This window comes from Leptidea sinapis, chromosome 27 (assembly GCF_905404315.1).
Source record: "Leptidea sinapis chromosome 27, ilLepSina1.1, whole genome shotgun sequence".
In the NCBI taxonomy this organism is placed as follows: Eukaryota; Metazoa; Arthropoda; class Insecta; order Lepidoptera; family Pieridae; genus Leptidea; species Leptidea sinapis.
Genome location: NC_066291.1, coordinates 4,041,597 through 4,058,078, shown reverse-complemented (window position 1 = coordinate 4,058,078; position 16,482 = coordinate 4,041,597). Strand labels below are relative to the sequence as shown.

At 35.4% G+C, this 16,482-nt stretch overlaps 1 protein-coding gene across 1 annotated transcript in view; it reads right to left on the bottom strand.

The window, feature by feature from the left end:
• Nucleotides 1-243: 243 nt before the first annotated feature.
• LOC126972752 (metabotropic glutamate receptor 2-like) overlaps nucleotides 244-16,482 on the bottom strand; it is a gene marked incomplete at its 3' end in the record, with an annotated part of 119,729 nt that continues 103,490 nt past the window's right edge. The window contains exons 9-16 of the mRNA XM_050819773.1: nucleotides 8,231-8,380; nucleotides 7,414-7,547; nucleotides 6,146-6,312; nucleotides 4,098-4,256; nucleotides 3,229-3,391; nucleotides 2,757-2,970; nucleotides 1,740-1,891; nucleotides 244-261 (exon numbers count right to left, since the gene is read on the bottom strand). Of these exons, the coding sequence (XP_050675730.1) occupies nucleotides 244-261; nucleotides 1,740-1,891; nucleotides 2,757-2,970; nucleotides 3,229-3,391; nucleotides 4,098-4,256; nucleotides 6,146-6,312; nucleotides 7,414-7,547; nucleotides 8,231-8,380 (1,157 nt within the window). The remainder of the gene's footprint in view (nucleotides 262-1,739; nucleotides 1,892-2,756; nucleotides 2,971-3,228; nucleotides 3,392-4,097; nucleotides 4,257-6,145; nucleotides 6,313-7,413; nucleotides 7,548-8,230; nucleotides 8,381-16,482) is intronic.

Genomic DNA, 16,482 nt, shown 5'->3' with positions numbered 1-16,482 from the left:
ACGGCTCACCTGGTGTTGAGTGATCACCGCCGCCCACATTCTCTTGCAACAGCAGAGGAATCACAGGAGCGTTGCCGGCCTTTTTTGAAGGTACCGATGTCGTATCGTCTCGGAAACACCGCACAAGGAAGTTAATTCCACAGCTTTGTAGTACGTGGAAGAAAGCTCCTTGAAATCCGCACTGTGGAGGACCGCCATACATCCAGATGGTGAGAATGATGTCCTAACTTGTGGCGTGTCGTGCGAAGTGGAATTCGGCGGCTGGAATCAGAAGAAACACTCCCCGTGATAAATGCGGTAGAAGACACACAATGAAGCGATGTCTCTATGCAAAGCCAAGTGATCCAGCCGATCCAGATCAAAGAGCACTGGGTCCCCGACAATTCGAGCTGCTCTGCGTTGCATGCGGTCAAATAGATCGAGCTGATACTGGGGTGCGCCAGACCAGACGTTGTGATCGCGTGTGTACCTTATACCGGCGCTTGTATATTAACCCCCTTATTCATAATAGTCTGCTAACTCAAAGCATTGCTAATTCTCACTCTGTCTTCTTCTTTTGACCTAAGTCAGAATGAGAAAAACCACTCCTAAGGGGCTGTTTAAAGTTAGCGGACCATTATGAATAAGTGGGTAAGTCTGTGACCGCTAACCAACGTCATCATAACAATTCGTGTAATATAATTTATTTAATATACCTAACCATGGTCGATTATTTTAATTATGAACTTTGTAGGTACACCGCAATAGATCGTGATAATTTTCATATTTTAGTTGAAATTTATCACGATCGATAATAGATTAACTATTCGGCTTTTTAACCATTGGCTACATCTACGTATTATGTACAGAGGATTTTGAAACTTAAACTGTATAATGTAATAATATACTAACAGTTATTCAAAATATTCATTCAAACATTAATTTAGATGTCCCATTCGGACTAAATGGCTAACTTTATAGAAAACGAGCCGCCTAAGGACATCCGTACCGCCAATCAAGAGATGCCGACCTTTCAAGTGTAAGTATGCTCTGATCTTGAAGCTTCCTAGGCCCTATGGATCAAGAGTACTACATTCCGCAGATGATTCCACAGGTGGTGGAATTCAGCTGCTGGTTTTTGGTAAAGGTGCTCCTGTTTCGGCAATTAGACCACTAAGTTGGGTCCGTTCCCAACCGCTGTGTCCTTTGATCCATTGCAGAGTTACCCGGTTGTTAAGGGCAACTCGTTCCAAGGATTGGTGTCGTATATCTGTCGGATAGAATTCGGATATTATATCCATGTACTTTCCTTCTTATTATCGCGTTTGCGGTTTCCTTGATGGCTACACATTCACATTGGAAGATGGAGCTGTATTTGCCTAATTTGGGGTGTGTATATTCAGTTCATGATGATCAGCTGCCCGTATTAACCTGAACAACCGTTTTTGTGGTAAAAGATGCAAGACACTCCACATCTCTACGCAAAGCCAATCAAGTCCGAGATGATTTGATGTCAAATGGAAAGAGCATTGATGAGCCTTGATGTAAGGCCGTATTCGCGCATTATATCGTTTGTTGAACTGTGTTGAATTGACCATCGCCTAATGTTATGTCGACGATGTAAGCCGATAGGTGCTGGCTTTATTTTTCATATATTCGAATATAATATAACTTTCTCAGTTCGTGTATATGGTATATTTTATTTACGTTTTCGTGGGTTATATTATCAAAATCTATAGATACAAAGAAAACATAAATACCTTAGGTGCAAACAAACAGGCGAGAGTGACACTAGCGCTCAAGGATATGGTAATGGCCATACTCGTGACCCTCAGTGGAACATAGCTTGCTGTGCCGAAATACAGTGGAACAAACGCCAACCATATCACACACGTCGTGTACATTGTGAAACCTTTAAGAGAAAAACACACAATAATTTCGTTTTTTATTTATTTCTAAGCAACTAAAGATGACCATGGCTGGTCTTTCTCTTAATTTGAATTGGGTGAATGACTGATCCTGTCATTCTGCTCTTTGGTTTCATATTACCTCCTTAAATTTTTTAATTGGGATTCCATATTTTGAAAGCTGGCTTGCGAAATGTTTTAAATTATTTGCTAATGTGTGTAACCTAATTCACATAGGTACTATACCCTAATCATATTTGTTCTAATCTGCTCAAGTAGAGCAGATAAGAACTTATTATTAATTAATAACTTGGCATATAACTAGTGAAATTACTGGGCACATAAGACTTAACATCTCATGTCTCAAGGTAACGAGTGCAGTTATGAAAGTGCCCCTCAGAATTTATGGGTTTTTTAAGAATCCAGAGCGGCACTGCATTGTAATGGGCAGGGCGTTACAACTACCATCAGTTGAATGTCCTGCTCGTCTTGTCCCTTAATGTCATAAAAATATATTTATTGCCTGCATTCTATAATTCTCCATTATATCTATTTTTTTCGAAGTGGTAGTAAAGTAAATAGGTACACACTAAAATCAAAACTTCCCTGCACTAAATTCGTGGCTAGTTGCCCCGTCGCAATTAAAGTGCATTTATTTCTCAAATTATTTAGCTTGAATTTCTTTAATGTAAATTAAAGCACTACCAAGGGATTGAAAACAATTGGCGCTCTGAGAGAAATAATTAAAAAATTATATTAACCAAACTTACAAGTAGAAAAATAGTCTAGGTAATGTTGACGGACATGAGTTAATCGCTGATCTGAATAGGTAGATAATATTAACTGGAATTATTGATGGAATATACATACCAATATGTTTACTCTCGTTAAAGGCTTCTGGTATCTTCCTGGTGAGCACAGCATAAACGGTACAGACGACGATGAGTACTACTGGATAGAAGAAAGCGATCGTGTACGAGGCATCCACATAGGAGTCGCACACCAACATATTGTCCTCTCTTGTGGGATAGTGGTGAATAGCCCGCGCTGGTGACGCCAGCTGCCATATTATTACTATCACAACCTGAAATAAAACATAATAAACATTAACGCTCTACTACTAACGAGTATAAATCATATGGATGAATGATAATATCCTTTATAACTCTAAACTTAAATTTGAAAATGGTTTAACTAACACGACTTTGTTTTCTATACGAAATAAGAAACATTCAAATAATTTAATACAATGATACTGTAATAACTAAATGATACTGTAAGATTACTTTAAATTCATTGATTTTTCTATGATTCTGAGTAAAACATGAGAAAATTAAAATACCTGTATTGATATTAAAATTGAGCAAATCAGCATTTGAGACTTTGGAGATATAAATGAAGGTCTACGAGCCGAGAATTTGCTTGCGTCGAAAATTCTAGAAATCCTATTAGTTTTTGTGAGCAAAGCGGCATACACTACGGTAAAACAAAATCCAGTAACGAATCTGAAATAAAAAACAATAATTTGTTATTTATTCTTGAAGCAATAATTCATTAATAAAAATTTATTTTCTACTGGATTAGTATTGTAGGATATAGTCTACTCTTTAAGTAGAACCAAGTAAATACGAGATCAAAAAACAAGCCTAGAGGTAGAATAATTTTTTGAACCCTGCATCACCCTGATAACGTTTATGTATTTAACAGACATGAATCTATAATCATTAGAATAAGTTAATTTAGATATTTAAAGTTGACATTTTTAGTAAACAATTTTTATTTTTCACATTTTAATAATATTATGATGGATAGTAGACCGTACACTTTTATTAATTAAAAAATATTGTTTTTTATGTTGTATGTTTGTAAACTTAAAGTAAGAATTGTAAAATAATATTATTATTGCATGCCTACCCGGCAGATTGTTAGCACCTATGATTACGCATGCACATTATATGTAACACCAATGTACCCACTCAATCTATGCAAATAAATGACTTGATTTGATTTGAACTTTTTCATTCAACATCAAATCGCCACAGTTGATTGCTCTGTAAAATAGTCAGTTTTATAGAATAAATATTTAACGGATTAAATAATCTGTTTTGTAGAGTAATATCTGAGAAATTTGTGACAGCTATATGAAACACTCTGCCACCAATCTTATTCGAGATAGATAAAAGTACTAATTCGTAATTAATCGTTTCATACCTTTGTAAAGAACATAAGAAGTTGGTTGGCCGTAGAACTAACGCGAATGTCACCATGTAGCACATTAGTATTCCAATAAGTAGTACAAATGATAGCTCCCTTCCACTGGCTCGTACTACTGGTGTGCTACCATGAATTATCCACACGATGACAACCAAGCTGAAAAATACAACAAAAAAGGATCAGATGAAAGGATAGGTATATACTAGCTACTTTACATTTAGCTACTGACGAGTATTACATAACGCATGTTAAAATATTCGGCGTGATAGGAATTCAACGAATCACCGCTCACAATTAAAATGTCCGTAAAATACAGATTGCATGTTACAGCCATACATTTTTAAAATACGCCAGTACGCGAAGTAAAATAAGAACTCTATTTCTACCAAAATGCTACAGCACTCTTGTCTCTTCATATGTCAATTCAATTATCTATTTAATATCATTTTTATTTTGATGAAACTTAATTTTATTACCTTAATTACGATCGATAGGCAAGGGTCGCTAACTATCGAACATTTTGTCAGTCGATAATTTTGAAACCAAAAAAATGATGGATGAAACCCATTGGAAAAGGAATGAAAGGAAAAATAAATTTCGGGTGATCTGAGGTCGGGAAGTGGAAAAAGGGTTTAAAGGGTAAAAAACGGTTTTTCTCGATTTCCCGCGAAACTACAAGTCACATGGAAAAAAGTGAAATGGCAAACTTGTACGTAATAGAAACTTTATTCACATAAAATTTTACTTTTTTTTATCTTTTTTCACCTCAAAATTTATGTAAAAAATTCCAATTTTGAGGTTATATGAAAAAAATGTTAAAGCAAAAGTTGTAGATCTTTTTATCATTTAAAACGCTTTAGCACTGGTCTTCTAGCCTTAGGATAATAAAAAAATAGTAAGCTTAATTTATCGAGTAGGGTAAAACTAAGAAAATTTTCTCTCTTAATAGGAAGATTCTATGTTCTTATAATCTTTATAGTTAATGGCACATTAGTATGTATGTAATATGTTTTAGTTATATAAAATACATATACAACACGACACACTTTACTATGGATTATTCCTATAAAATTGACCTTAATACACTATCAAACTCAAATTCGCCCTCGTCGATATAAAAATTTAAAAAAGCCTATTTACTAGTACTGGACTACTTATTATATATATATATATATATATATTATAATATATTTTATCTAACTAAATATATGAAATTTCGTATTGACTTTGAAAATCAGGGACTTCCTTACAATTAGCTCATACCTCAAATAGCTCTTTAGAAGTAAAATTTCCACCATTCATGACAAGTAAGATGGTAATATAGTGAAGGATAAGTGATAATATAAAACTAGCTGACCCGACAGACGCTGTTGTTTCAATAGAAAAGATATAACAATGGATATAGTAGGTAATCTTTAATAGAAACACATATTCCATCGCTTTTTACTAGACCTATATAAGATATACATTTCCACCATACATTATTTTGTTATATCTCAGGTTTAGGCAACGTTTTCGTTGAAAGCTCCCAAACGGATTATTATTTCCGACGACTCCAACAAATACCGTTCACATACACAAAAACTTAACAATTATTATACTAAAACCTTCCTTGAGAAACACGCTATCTTAAGGTGAAAGTAGCATGAAAATCGGTGCTGTAGGTTTTATCGCGAACAGATAGATGCGGCGGAGAACTTTGTTTTATAAGAAAATATGTAGAGTTACAAAGATGATGATGATGATACAATGATGGTGGGCTTCAACATAGGCCAATCAGCATATTTAAGAAAGATTTTGTTTTGCTTTGGTAACATAGCGGTGATCTTCTATATATATACTGAACTCTTTCACGCCTAAACCACTGATCGCATCGACATGAAACTACCACCATTCGATATGAAATTTATCCAAGATAGTTAATGGCTACTTATTTTTTTTATTATATTTGTAATAAGATGAATAAAATTTTATTTGTTTCCTTTTAAAATTCGGACGGGAACGGCTAATTAATAATAAAATCATGTATAGAACAATGTACATACATAGTTAGTAGAATACCAAGTGTCGAGAAAACCATGGCACTAATGGCAGCTGGTGAAGATGGCTTCAAGTATAACTCTGGTATTGGAGCACAATGGGTTCTGGTGACATCAGGTAATGTACCTCGAGGACATTCAACACACGCCGTCTCCGAATATGGCGATCTTATCTGTTAACAGAGATAACAATAAATTCTAAATTGTTATTGGACTAGGCTGCAAGTAAATTACCCGGAATTTGTATAGGAAGCCTTATTGTTTATTGAAGTAGGCGTTACTTTGCGAAAATCCAGAATTAAGCAAATGTTTTGAGTTTTCTTTGGTGTTAATTCCGCCAATATTTGTCTTCAAACAATTCGACACGTGTTTCGCCTCATATCCTATATCCTCCTGTATCCTCAGGAGATATTGACTCGCCAAATTCTGGTACGAGACTCACAGTCTGGCAGAATTAACACTAAATAACTCAAAGATTTGAAGGCTTGTAGTTATAATCTCATGAAAATTCTCATGAAACGTAAAAGAGTTAACTATGTTTTAACTTAGCTTAGGTTAGTTAGACCTAGTTAAACCTAAACTAGGTTAAAACATACATAACTCTTTTTCGTTATATATAAATATATATATGTCTTCCTGAAAGGCCGGCAATGCTCCTGTGATACCTCTGGTGTTGGAGAGAATGTAGGCGGCGATGATCACTGAACACCAGGTGACCCCTACGCTCGTTGGTCCTCCTATTCCATAAAAAAAATGTCAGAGCCTTATCTAGTTTTTGAAACAATTCTGTAGGTTTAATTTGCAATAATAGATGTTTAAATATACATTATAACATCACGTATAAAGAATTGAGGATATTTTTAAGTGATATCCCTCATTTCTGGGATCGAATAGAAAATTTAATTGAATATCACTTAATTATTGGAGATAAGCAGGTTATTAACTGTAATGTGGAACTTGTAGATGGAGCCACGACCTGCGAGTATTACAAGTCATACCAAGATTTACGTTGGATGCGTCCTTCGAACGGTTGGTTCAGTTGGTAAGAGTGCTTGTACGGAAACCGAGAGGCGCGGGTTCAAGCCCCACATCGTCCATAAAGACTGGTACAAATTTAATTTGTAGAATTGAGGATTGTAACAAATTACTGTGTAAATATAGTAAAAAATGCGTTCCTACTCAGGGCTGAGGCTAAAGCTATTTTCGCGGTATTAAGCCTAACTTTTGTATGGAATCATCTATTATATAGGGTTATTCTATATCGTTCAATTTACCTCATACTGTGTACAGTTGAAGCAATGCCAGCAGCAACTCTCCCCTTCCACGTATTGCTTGGCTTGTCCCAGCTCACATTCAGCGCTACACACTGACTCTGGCGGCCGTCGCTCTCCCCATTTGAATTGGATCTCTATATTAACATATCTTGAAAGTTATTATATGAAGATTTCATGTAAGCACTCAAGCGGTTAAGCACACTACTGTAATATGAGCCATCTGTCTTCTAAACTCTGTACTTGAGGTGTGATTTATTTACCAGCTCGAAGGGATGTTTGGTCAAAGAATGAAAGAAAAGATTTGAGAGTGTGATGCCTGCAAGCTCTATAAAATAATATAACTAGTTTAAAATTTTGATTGATAATATAATGAATAATTATATACCTCGAGGTGCCCGCGCGCCCGATGTTACCTATGTTTTAGCACCTAAAGCGCAGAGTCGATAGTTTTTTTTATTTTATTTTTATTTTATGACAATAAGGTGCAAGACGAGCAGGACGTTCAGCTGATGGTAATTGATATGCACTGTCCATTACAAAGCAGTGCCATGCAGGATTCTTGAAAAATCCAAAAATTCTGAGTGGCACTACAATTGCGCTCGTCTCCTTGAGACATAAGATGTTAAGTCTCGTTTGCCCAGTAATTTCACTAGCTACGGCACCCTTCTGACCGAAACACAATAATGTTAACAGATTACTGCTTCACGGCAAGAATAGGCACCGTTGTGGTACCCATAATCTAGCCGGCATCCTTTGCAATGGAGCCTGGTTTTTCAAGGATAGTATACAATTTTGTAAGGTTTGTACTTAAACTGACCATTCATATCCAACTGCAGTTCTCCATCCAAATACATTCCGACCTTCAACCAGCGATACACCCCGAGGGAAACCTGTTTGAAGTGAAGAATATTGTATCTTGCAGGTCCATCGCCGTGTTGGTCAAAACGGAATTCGTCCCCGCTTAATCCTAAAAGATATTAAATCTATGTAATATTACTACAAGGTAAAGTTTGATAGTTTCAGAGTAGGATATAAATAACCTTTGAAACTATTCATTCGGTACTAAAAATATTTTAATAATATTGTGAATAAAATTGCAGTGTAGAACATTGGCCGTATAATCCAATTTAAAGTAATTCAATACAAAAATCACAGCTAGAGCTATTTGCAAACATTTTCTGGCAGCCGACAAATTCTATATTTTTGCTTTGAAATTAAATGAAATGAATTTTATTAATTGCGTTGAATACAGTACACTATAGATTTTAAATTGTAGTGTCTTCTATTCGGTTAATTTAAATTAGCATGCAAAAAGTTTACTGAAAATTTAAAAAATCCTTAACACTATAATATTTTTTATCGATTAACTATTTAAACAGGAGACCAAAGAGTAAATCGTTTCCTTTATTCGTAAATCTTTATACGTGGAGAGTTCCATAAAAAGTGAGATTGCGTAATATGCTGGTAACTTTTATTAAATCCAATTGTATTTTTCGATAAAGTCGCCTATATCACTTCGAATATCTATGTTTTTAACTTAATTTTTTTTAATTTCTTATCCTGCAGACCTGCAGTGACTAACCCCCTTATTCATAATGGTCTGCTAACTTAAAACAGCTGCTAAAGAGTGTTATTTCTCATTCTGACTTAGGTCAATAGAAGAAGACAGAGTGAGAATTAGCAATGCTTTAAGTTAGCAGACTATTTTGAATAAGGGGGTAAGGCTTTAGAATCAGCTTAGCTTGTCTATCAAATAATCGTTCAACCTTGGCAATAGAAATCACTGAAAGCTAGGTCAGACATAATGGGGGATGCTCAAGTATGTTAATGCCAGCATCTTGAATTGCAGCCATATAGCAACGGCGGACCTGTAAGCCGGGGCATTATCTTTATGCATCAAATTTTTGCAAATTTTCCTCCCTGTTTCTCATGAATTTCGTTATGCAGTTTTTAAGCTATTGCATAGCTTCTATCGCGGGCTTTGAGCGTGGAGACCGAATCCAGAAATTCCGTAACGAAAATAACCTAACACTTACTTACAAGATGTACATAGATATTTCGTCACGGACGTTGCAGTTGCCGTGGAACAGCGGTTATCACGTAGGCTTTATTGCAGAAGGTCCCAGGTTCGAGCCTGGGGTACGTCTTGATTTTTTTATCACGTTTTTTTAATTTTTATTATTATGACAAGCATTTTTATTTAGTTTCACCTGTCAGTAATCAAATCTTGTAAGTTAAATTTTACTCACTTCCCGTTTGCTTTTTTTAAATTAATTTTATCAAAAAAAATACTGCATAAATAAAATAAATGAATAATAATAATTGCATAAGTTGATAAAAAATGCTGTGCAATATATTTACCGCGGCAGTCCCCGAGTGCCACACGTCTATTTTTTTTTATTTCTTCTGCATCATATAAGGAGCGATCAACAGTAGCTCCATGGTTTATTGATTATTTATTTATTCATAATTTGAATTTGAATTTATTTTAGTAGTTTTACTTTATTTACGAGTTTACTGTCCCAGAAAAGAGACCCAATGTTTTTCCGGCCGAACGACTCGCCTTAAATTTCTTAGGCGTTTGAGATGAGATACTAGTGGGAGGCTCCTTTGCACAGGATTCCGGCTAGATTATGGGTACCACATAGGCGCCTTCTTCTGCCGTGAAGCAGTAATGTGTAAGCATTATTGTATTTTAGTCTGAAGAACGCCCTAGCTAGTGAAATTACTGGACAAATGACACTTAACATATTATGTCTCAAGGTGACGAGCGCAATTGTAGTGCCGCTCAAAATTTTTGGGTTTTGCAAGAATCCTGAGCTGCACTGCAATGTAATGGGCAGGGCGTATCAATTACCGTCAGATGAACGTCCTGTTCGTCTCGTCCCTTAATATCATAAAAAAAGAGATAATGTTCCATTCCATGTTGTAATTTTGTTTCTGCTAGTAAATTTAATAATACATTTTGGCAACACAGCATGCGATAACTTTATTTATCCCTAAGGTTCCTAAGCGTTCGCGGAAAATGCGATGCACACTACCAGTCCAAATATTTGTTTTCTCGACTACAAAATGTACTATGTACTATTTGTTCGGTCACCGTGAACTGAAATTGTTCTTCTGACGACGTTCTTTCACCTTCAAATTCTGAAATACTTTTTTTTTAAATTTAAATTAAATTTTTATATATTAAATCCTGCCCCAGCGTAGTCGGCTAATTTATCTATAAACTTACTTATTTATTTATTGACACACCAACAGCATTACATACAAAACATTTAAAATAATTATGGTCTAATAGGTTTATAATCTGGTATGAATGCCAGTTACTGGTGCATACACCACTCTCATTGCAAGACATTAATTTAAATATAAAATACAGTTCGACCTACAAATTTAACAAGGATTTTAAGCAAATTACTAACAATAATAGATACAATATAACGAAGAAATAGTTTGTATGAATATCAACTAACATATTATTATTATTTACAAACAGAAATGTTTGTAAATAATAAATGTTTTTTTTTTCAGACTTGTCACTGTGTCATGAAAAATATCAAAATCTTTCATAACTCTTCTCTTAAACCAATCCCCAACGGGATTGATTTCGAATTATTCATATCTCTTCCAAATAGAGCTCAATTGGAACTGGATGGTTTGTTAGGAGTTTCTACTGTTCAATACATATATATTTCCAGCACATTCCTGTGGTCCGTCTCTAAAGGAGTCATTTAATCTCTTCTATGTTTTGTTTATCAAAAAATATACGTTGTCATGGATATTTTATTGAGAACCTTCTGGAATACTAACCTTACATCAATGGCTACGTCTTAAAAGCTCACAATTATTGTTTTTAATGAGCTTGATTCATATTTATTTAAGAGATTCTTAAATCTCTTGCGTTTTTTTTTTCCGTGTCGGCTGTCAAGCAGTAACGTTGCTATTGTCTTGTCTTTGAAATTTGAATTATTTAAAGTAACTAAATATAAAAAGGACTAGTATAAAGTGTAAATTTATATTATAATTACAACTGTAAATGTTATCCATTTAAAATAGTGTTTGTTTGTGTGTAAAAAAAGTGATTAAAGAATCCGGCAATCGATCAGCTGATGGAACTACCTTCAAGGTTTGAAAGTTAAAACGCTAACTAACTGTTTACGAATTTTGTTCCGTACTTTATTTTATTTTAATTACATTAATTATTTTTATTTGATTTTGAACACTTTATCAGGCCAATTTCACTAAATAAGGACAATTACTTCATAATATTATTAAAAAATATAATAAATTCAGTGGAGTTTGCTTTAAAGTGCCATCTAGTGACACCTGAAATATCTAACTGATACGAAATCGACACGGGTAATCGTTGACCACATCACAATGACCAACAAATGCAACACGTGTGGAAAATTCTTCGCTAATACAGATGGCGCTAAATGCAACAAATGTAGCGAAACGTTTCACAAGCAATGCCTTAAGTTAAGCCCTGATGCGAAAACGAATAAGCAATGGATGTGCACTACATGTAAACCCAAGCCCTGCAGACCGGTACAGAAAGATCGCGTCAGAGACGAAGACCTGTACCTGGATTCGGAGCAGAAAGAGTCGTCCTCGCTTGTCCAGGAAATTAAATTACTTCGCACCGAGCTGACCGGCTTCAGACAGGACATGAGTCGAATATCGTTACTAGTCAACGAGTTCAGTTCGAGACTCGATAGTATCGAGACGCGACTTTCTCAGCTAGAGTTGAATTGCGCAGCAGTACAGGTAGATGATTATAGTGTGCAAAATCAAGAGCTTACTTGTACTTTAAATGAATTAAAAAAGAAATTGAATGATTCCGAGCAGGAAAAGTTATTGAATGACGTGGAGATTACAGGAATACCTGAGACCGGCAATGAAAATTTGACGCACATAGCAATTACCCTGGCTCAAAAGGTCGGCCTGGTCATTAACGATCGCGATATTGTTCATACGGCGCGGCGCGGTCCAAAGCGTCCGGTGGAAGAGGGGGGGACTGCACGGTCTCGTCCGCTTGTGGTCTGCCTGACTCGACGACACTTACGTGACGAATTGCTTCATGCTGCGCGGGTTAGGAGGGGAGCTGACACTAGCGGGACTGCAATAGGTGACCAGGCGCGACGTTTCTATATCAACGAACATCTAACGTACGAAAACCGGAAACTATTCCATCTTGCTCGTGAGCAGCTTGGCCGTAATAAAAACTGGCGTTTCGTCTGGACTAAAGGCGGACGAATTTTTGCTAGAAGAAATAGTACTTCCAAATCCTACCAAATCCGTTCGGAACAGGACTTAAAAAAGGATTTTGTCTGAAAAATTTATTGGTTTTCATACTGTGTCATAAATTATTTTTAAAAACGTTTTTGTATGGTTTTACATTAGTATACATACATTTAAAAACTTGTATACATTACACATATTATAGCACTCTAATCTATAAATACGCTGTTTATATATTGAAAAATAAATACATTTTTTTGTTATCTTTATTCGTATTTCATATTAAAAACGCACAAATTTTGAGATTCATTAATTGTAGCATTTACTATTTTATATTGTATTTTATTTTAAAACTATGTTCTGTATTTGAGTTAATTTTCTTCATTTATTATTGCATTAACTATAATTGGTTTTGGTTATTAATGAGTAAATATAATGTAGTAGTAGTCCTCGTTTCTTTTATAGAACTTCGTATGTTATGTTTACGAAATGAAAATGAAATCATTTCGAACTATGACAGCAGCGCGCTCCGCAAAAGAAATATTCATTCGTTTAAATTAAATTTATTTAGTTTATTAATTAATCAAATTGAGTTAATTATTAAGTCGTATAAACTAACACAAAAGGGAAATAGTCATTTGCCTATCATATATGTTACACGTCTTGTCTCTTATATAGGTATGTATTGTGATTATTTTATTTTTATTTTTTATTGCCATTTTGTAGCATTACATCGTTTCGGTCATATATGTATTGCAATGGGTATATATTTTCATTATATAAATGGGTCCTAAGAGAATGAAGGTTGGTCTAATCAATCCTTGTTCACTGAGTACAGGACATGAAGACTTTGTGGCTGGGTTACTACGTAATGATTTAGACGTATTGGCTGTTAATGAGACTTGGTTAGGAATAGGAGAGGAAATGCGAGCTCCACGTATATCTGGATATCGCCTTCGTCACATTCCTCGTCCTTCAGAGGTTCGCAGTCGGGGTGGTGGAGTTGGATTTTATATTCGCCGGGAAATTAAGGCACATGTTATCAAGCATCCTATTGTAGCTTCAGTTGAGCAAATGTGGATAAGCGTTCGCGTTAACTCCAGGAAAATAGCCATCGGTACAGCTTATCGCCCACCCTGGTTGTGTGCATATACATTTATAAATGCCCTATGTGATACCATCTCAACTCTATCACAGCATGACTACATTGTTCTACTCGGCGATTTTAATATTGATTTTCTAAAAGTAAATGAGGCAAAACTTCTGGCTCTGCGTGACCTCTTGGCCAGCTTTTCTCTTCAACAGTATGTTACTGAGCCCACTCACTTCACTACCCACAGTGATACCCTATTAGATCTTATCTGTACAGATGCAAATGTGTCACAGGTTTGGGTCGATCACATTCCTTCTCTCAGTTCTCATGCATTTGTTGCGTGCGAACTTGATGTGCCCAAACCTAAACGTAAAATTAAACTTATTAAGTATAGATCCAGCTCAGTTGCATAGCTGCATGTCATCTATTAACTGGAATGAGGACGTGCCGTCTGGTGTAAATGAGTTTGCTTCCGTTATTACCTCAAATCTGTTACAGGTTTTTAACACCATTGCACCAATTAAAATAGCTAGAATTAAGGAACATAGCTACCCCTGGGTCACATATAACATACGTTTAATGATGAAGCGACGTGACGAGGCTTATAAGAGGGCGCATTTAAGTAAACATCCTGGTCATTTGCTGTACTATAAGGATCTTAAGAAAGTTGTATCGAACGCATTAATATCAGAAAAACAGGCATATTTTAATTCATATATAAGCACTCATATAAATAACCCTAAAACTATGTGGAAACACATTAAACAAAACGTGATGTTTGAGAGTAAACATGACGAAATTCTTCCCCCCAACTTATGTGACCCAGAGGCTATAAACCAATATTTTTTAAACGTTCCGGGAGGAGAGGGTATATCTCGGACATACATAGATTCATTCAATATGAACAGATTCGGATCTAATTCTTTTACTATTCAACCTGTAACAGAGGTTGAAGTTGCAAATACCTTTCGAAAATTGCAGTCAAACGCAATTGGTCCCGATGGAGTCTCACTGAATATGCTGTTGTTATCTCTTCCTTATACACTAAGTCCACTTACCAAACTAATTAATAAATCAATTGCTTCAGATATATTTCCGGATATTTGGCGTAATGCACTAGTAAGGCCTATCCCCAAAAAAAACGACCCGCTCGAAATTAACGAATTACGACCCATTAGTATTTTGCCTTGTGCTTCCAAAATTTTGGAGAAGATTGTACATAGTCAACTTCTGACCTATTTAGAAAAAAACAATATTCTACCTACATTACAGTCAGGTTTTAGGAAACAACACAGCACAACTACAGCCCTAATAAATGTAATAGACGATATACTTTCTTCACAAGATAAAGGGGAAGCTACTGTTATGGTTCTATTAGATTTTTCCAAAGCATTCGATTCCATTAATTTTGATCTTCTCTTAGCTAAATTGCGATTCTACGGCGTAGAAGAAAGAACTTTGCGGTGGTTTTCGAGCTACTTACGTGACAGACATCAATTCGTTGAAATTACTAACCATAACGGAAATGTGACCACTTCGCGGCCTCTCCCAATTAAAAAAGGGGTACCTCAGGGGTCTATCCTAGGTCCCTTATTATTTACTCTGTACACAGCGGACGTGGTTCAACATATCAAATATTGTAAATTTCATATGTTTGCTGATGACATACAAATTTACCTGTCTTTCAAGCCGTATGATAAGGAAGCCTTCAATACAATTACCTCAGACCTTAATCGGATCTTTGACTGGTCGAAATCCAATGGATTGCTATTAAATTCGAAAAAAACGAAATATATGGTTATAGGTACTCGGCATCAAGTTAAAAAAGTAGTAACTGGTAAACCCAACATTAAAATTAATAATGAACAAATAGAGAGGGTAACCGAGGTCCGAAATCTTGGCTTGCTCGTAGACGAAAACTTACGTTTCGAAAAATATATACTTCAGATTGTTCGTAGTTGCTTTTATAGACTGAAAGTACTATACCGAATCAGAAACTCAATAAAAAAAGACCTACGTGTACTCCTCTGTGAATCTTTGATTCTTTCCAAATTTAATTATATGGATGCAGCCATAGGTCCACGCTTATTGGAGCGTACTAAACGTCTCATACAACGTGTTCAAAACGCTTGTGCAAGATATTGTTTCTCCATTCCGCGGCGAGACCACGTTACCCCTTATTTAAATAGAGAGTCATTATTAAAAATGGGGAGTCGTATGAAATTGCACTTTGCTACCTTACTATTCGGTATAATAAAGAACGAAATCCCTATTTATCTATTTAAAAAGTTAAAATGGAGAAGTGATGCTAACATTCCACATAAGACCCGCGCTTCGCACGATTCTTTAAATATACCCATCTTCCACACAACCGCATTTCGTGGTAGCTTTCGCTACGCAGCCACTAAGTGTTGGAACAACCTGCCACCACCACTTCGAAATTTGCACTCAAAGGAATCTTTTAAGAATAACTACAAAAAGCTATTATTGCAAGAGCAAAAACTAAATTAAATACATCGACTGTAGTGAGTATGGGTATCATAATGGATATATTTTATCTATATAATATTAAATTACTCATGCATTTTTTTATATATATTTTTATTATATACTTGTCTAGCTAGTGGGGATGTACGTAAATGCGTGTATACGCATCACTACTTGATATAAATATTTTCTTTTCAGATTTATAAATTTATTAAATTCTGAGCTTTGTTTATTAGATAAAGGAT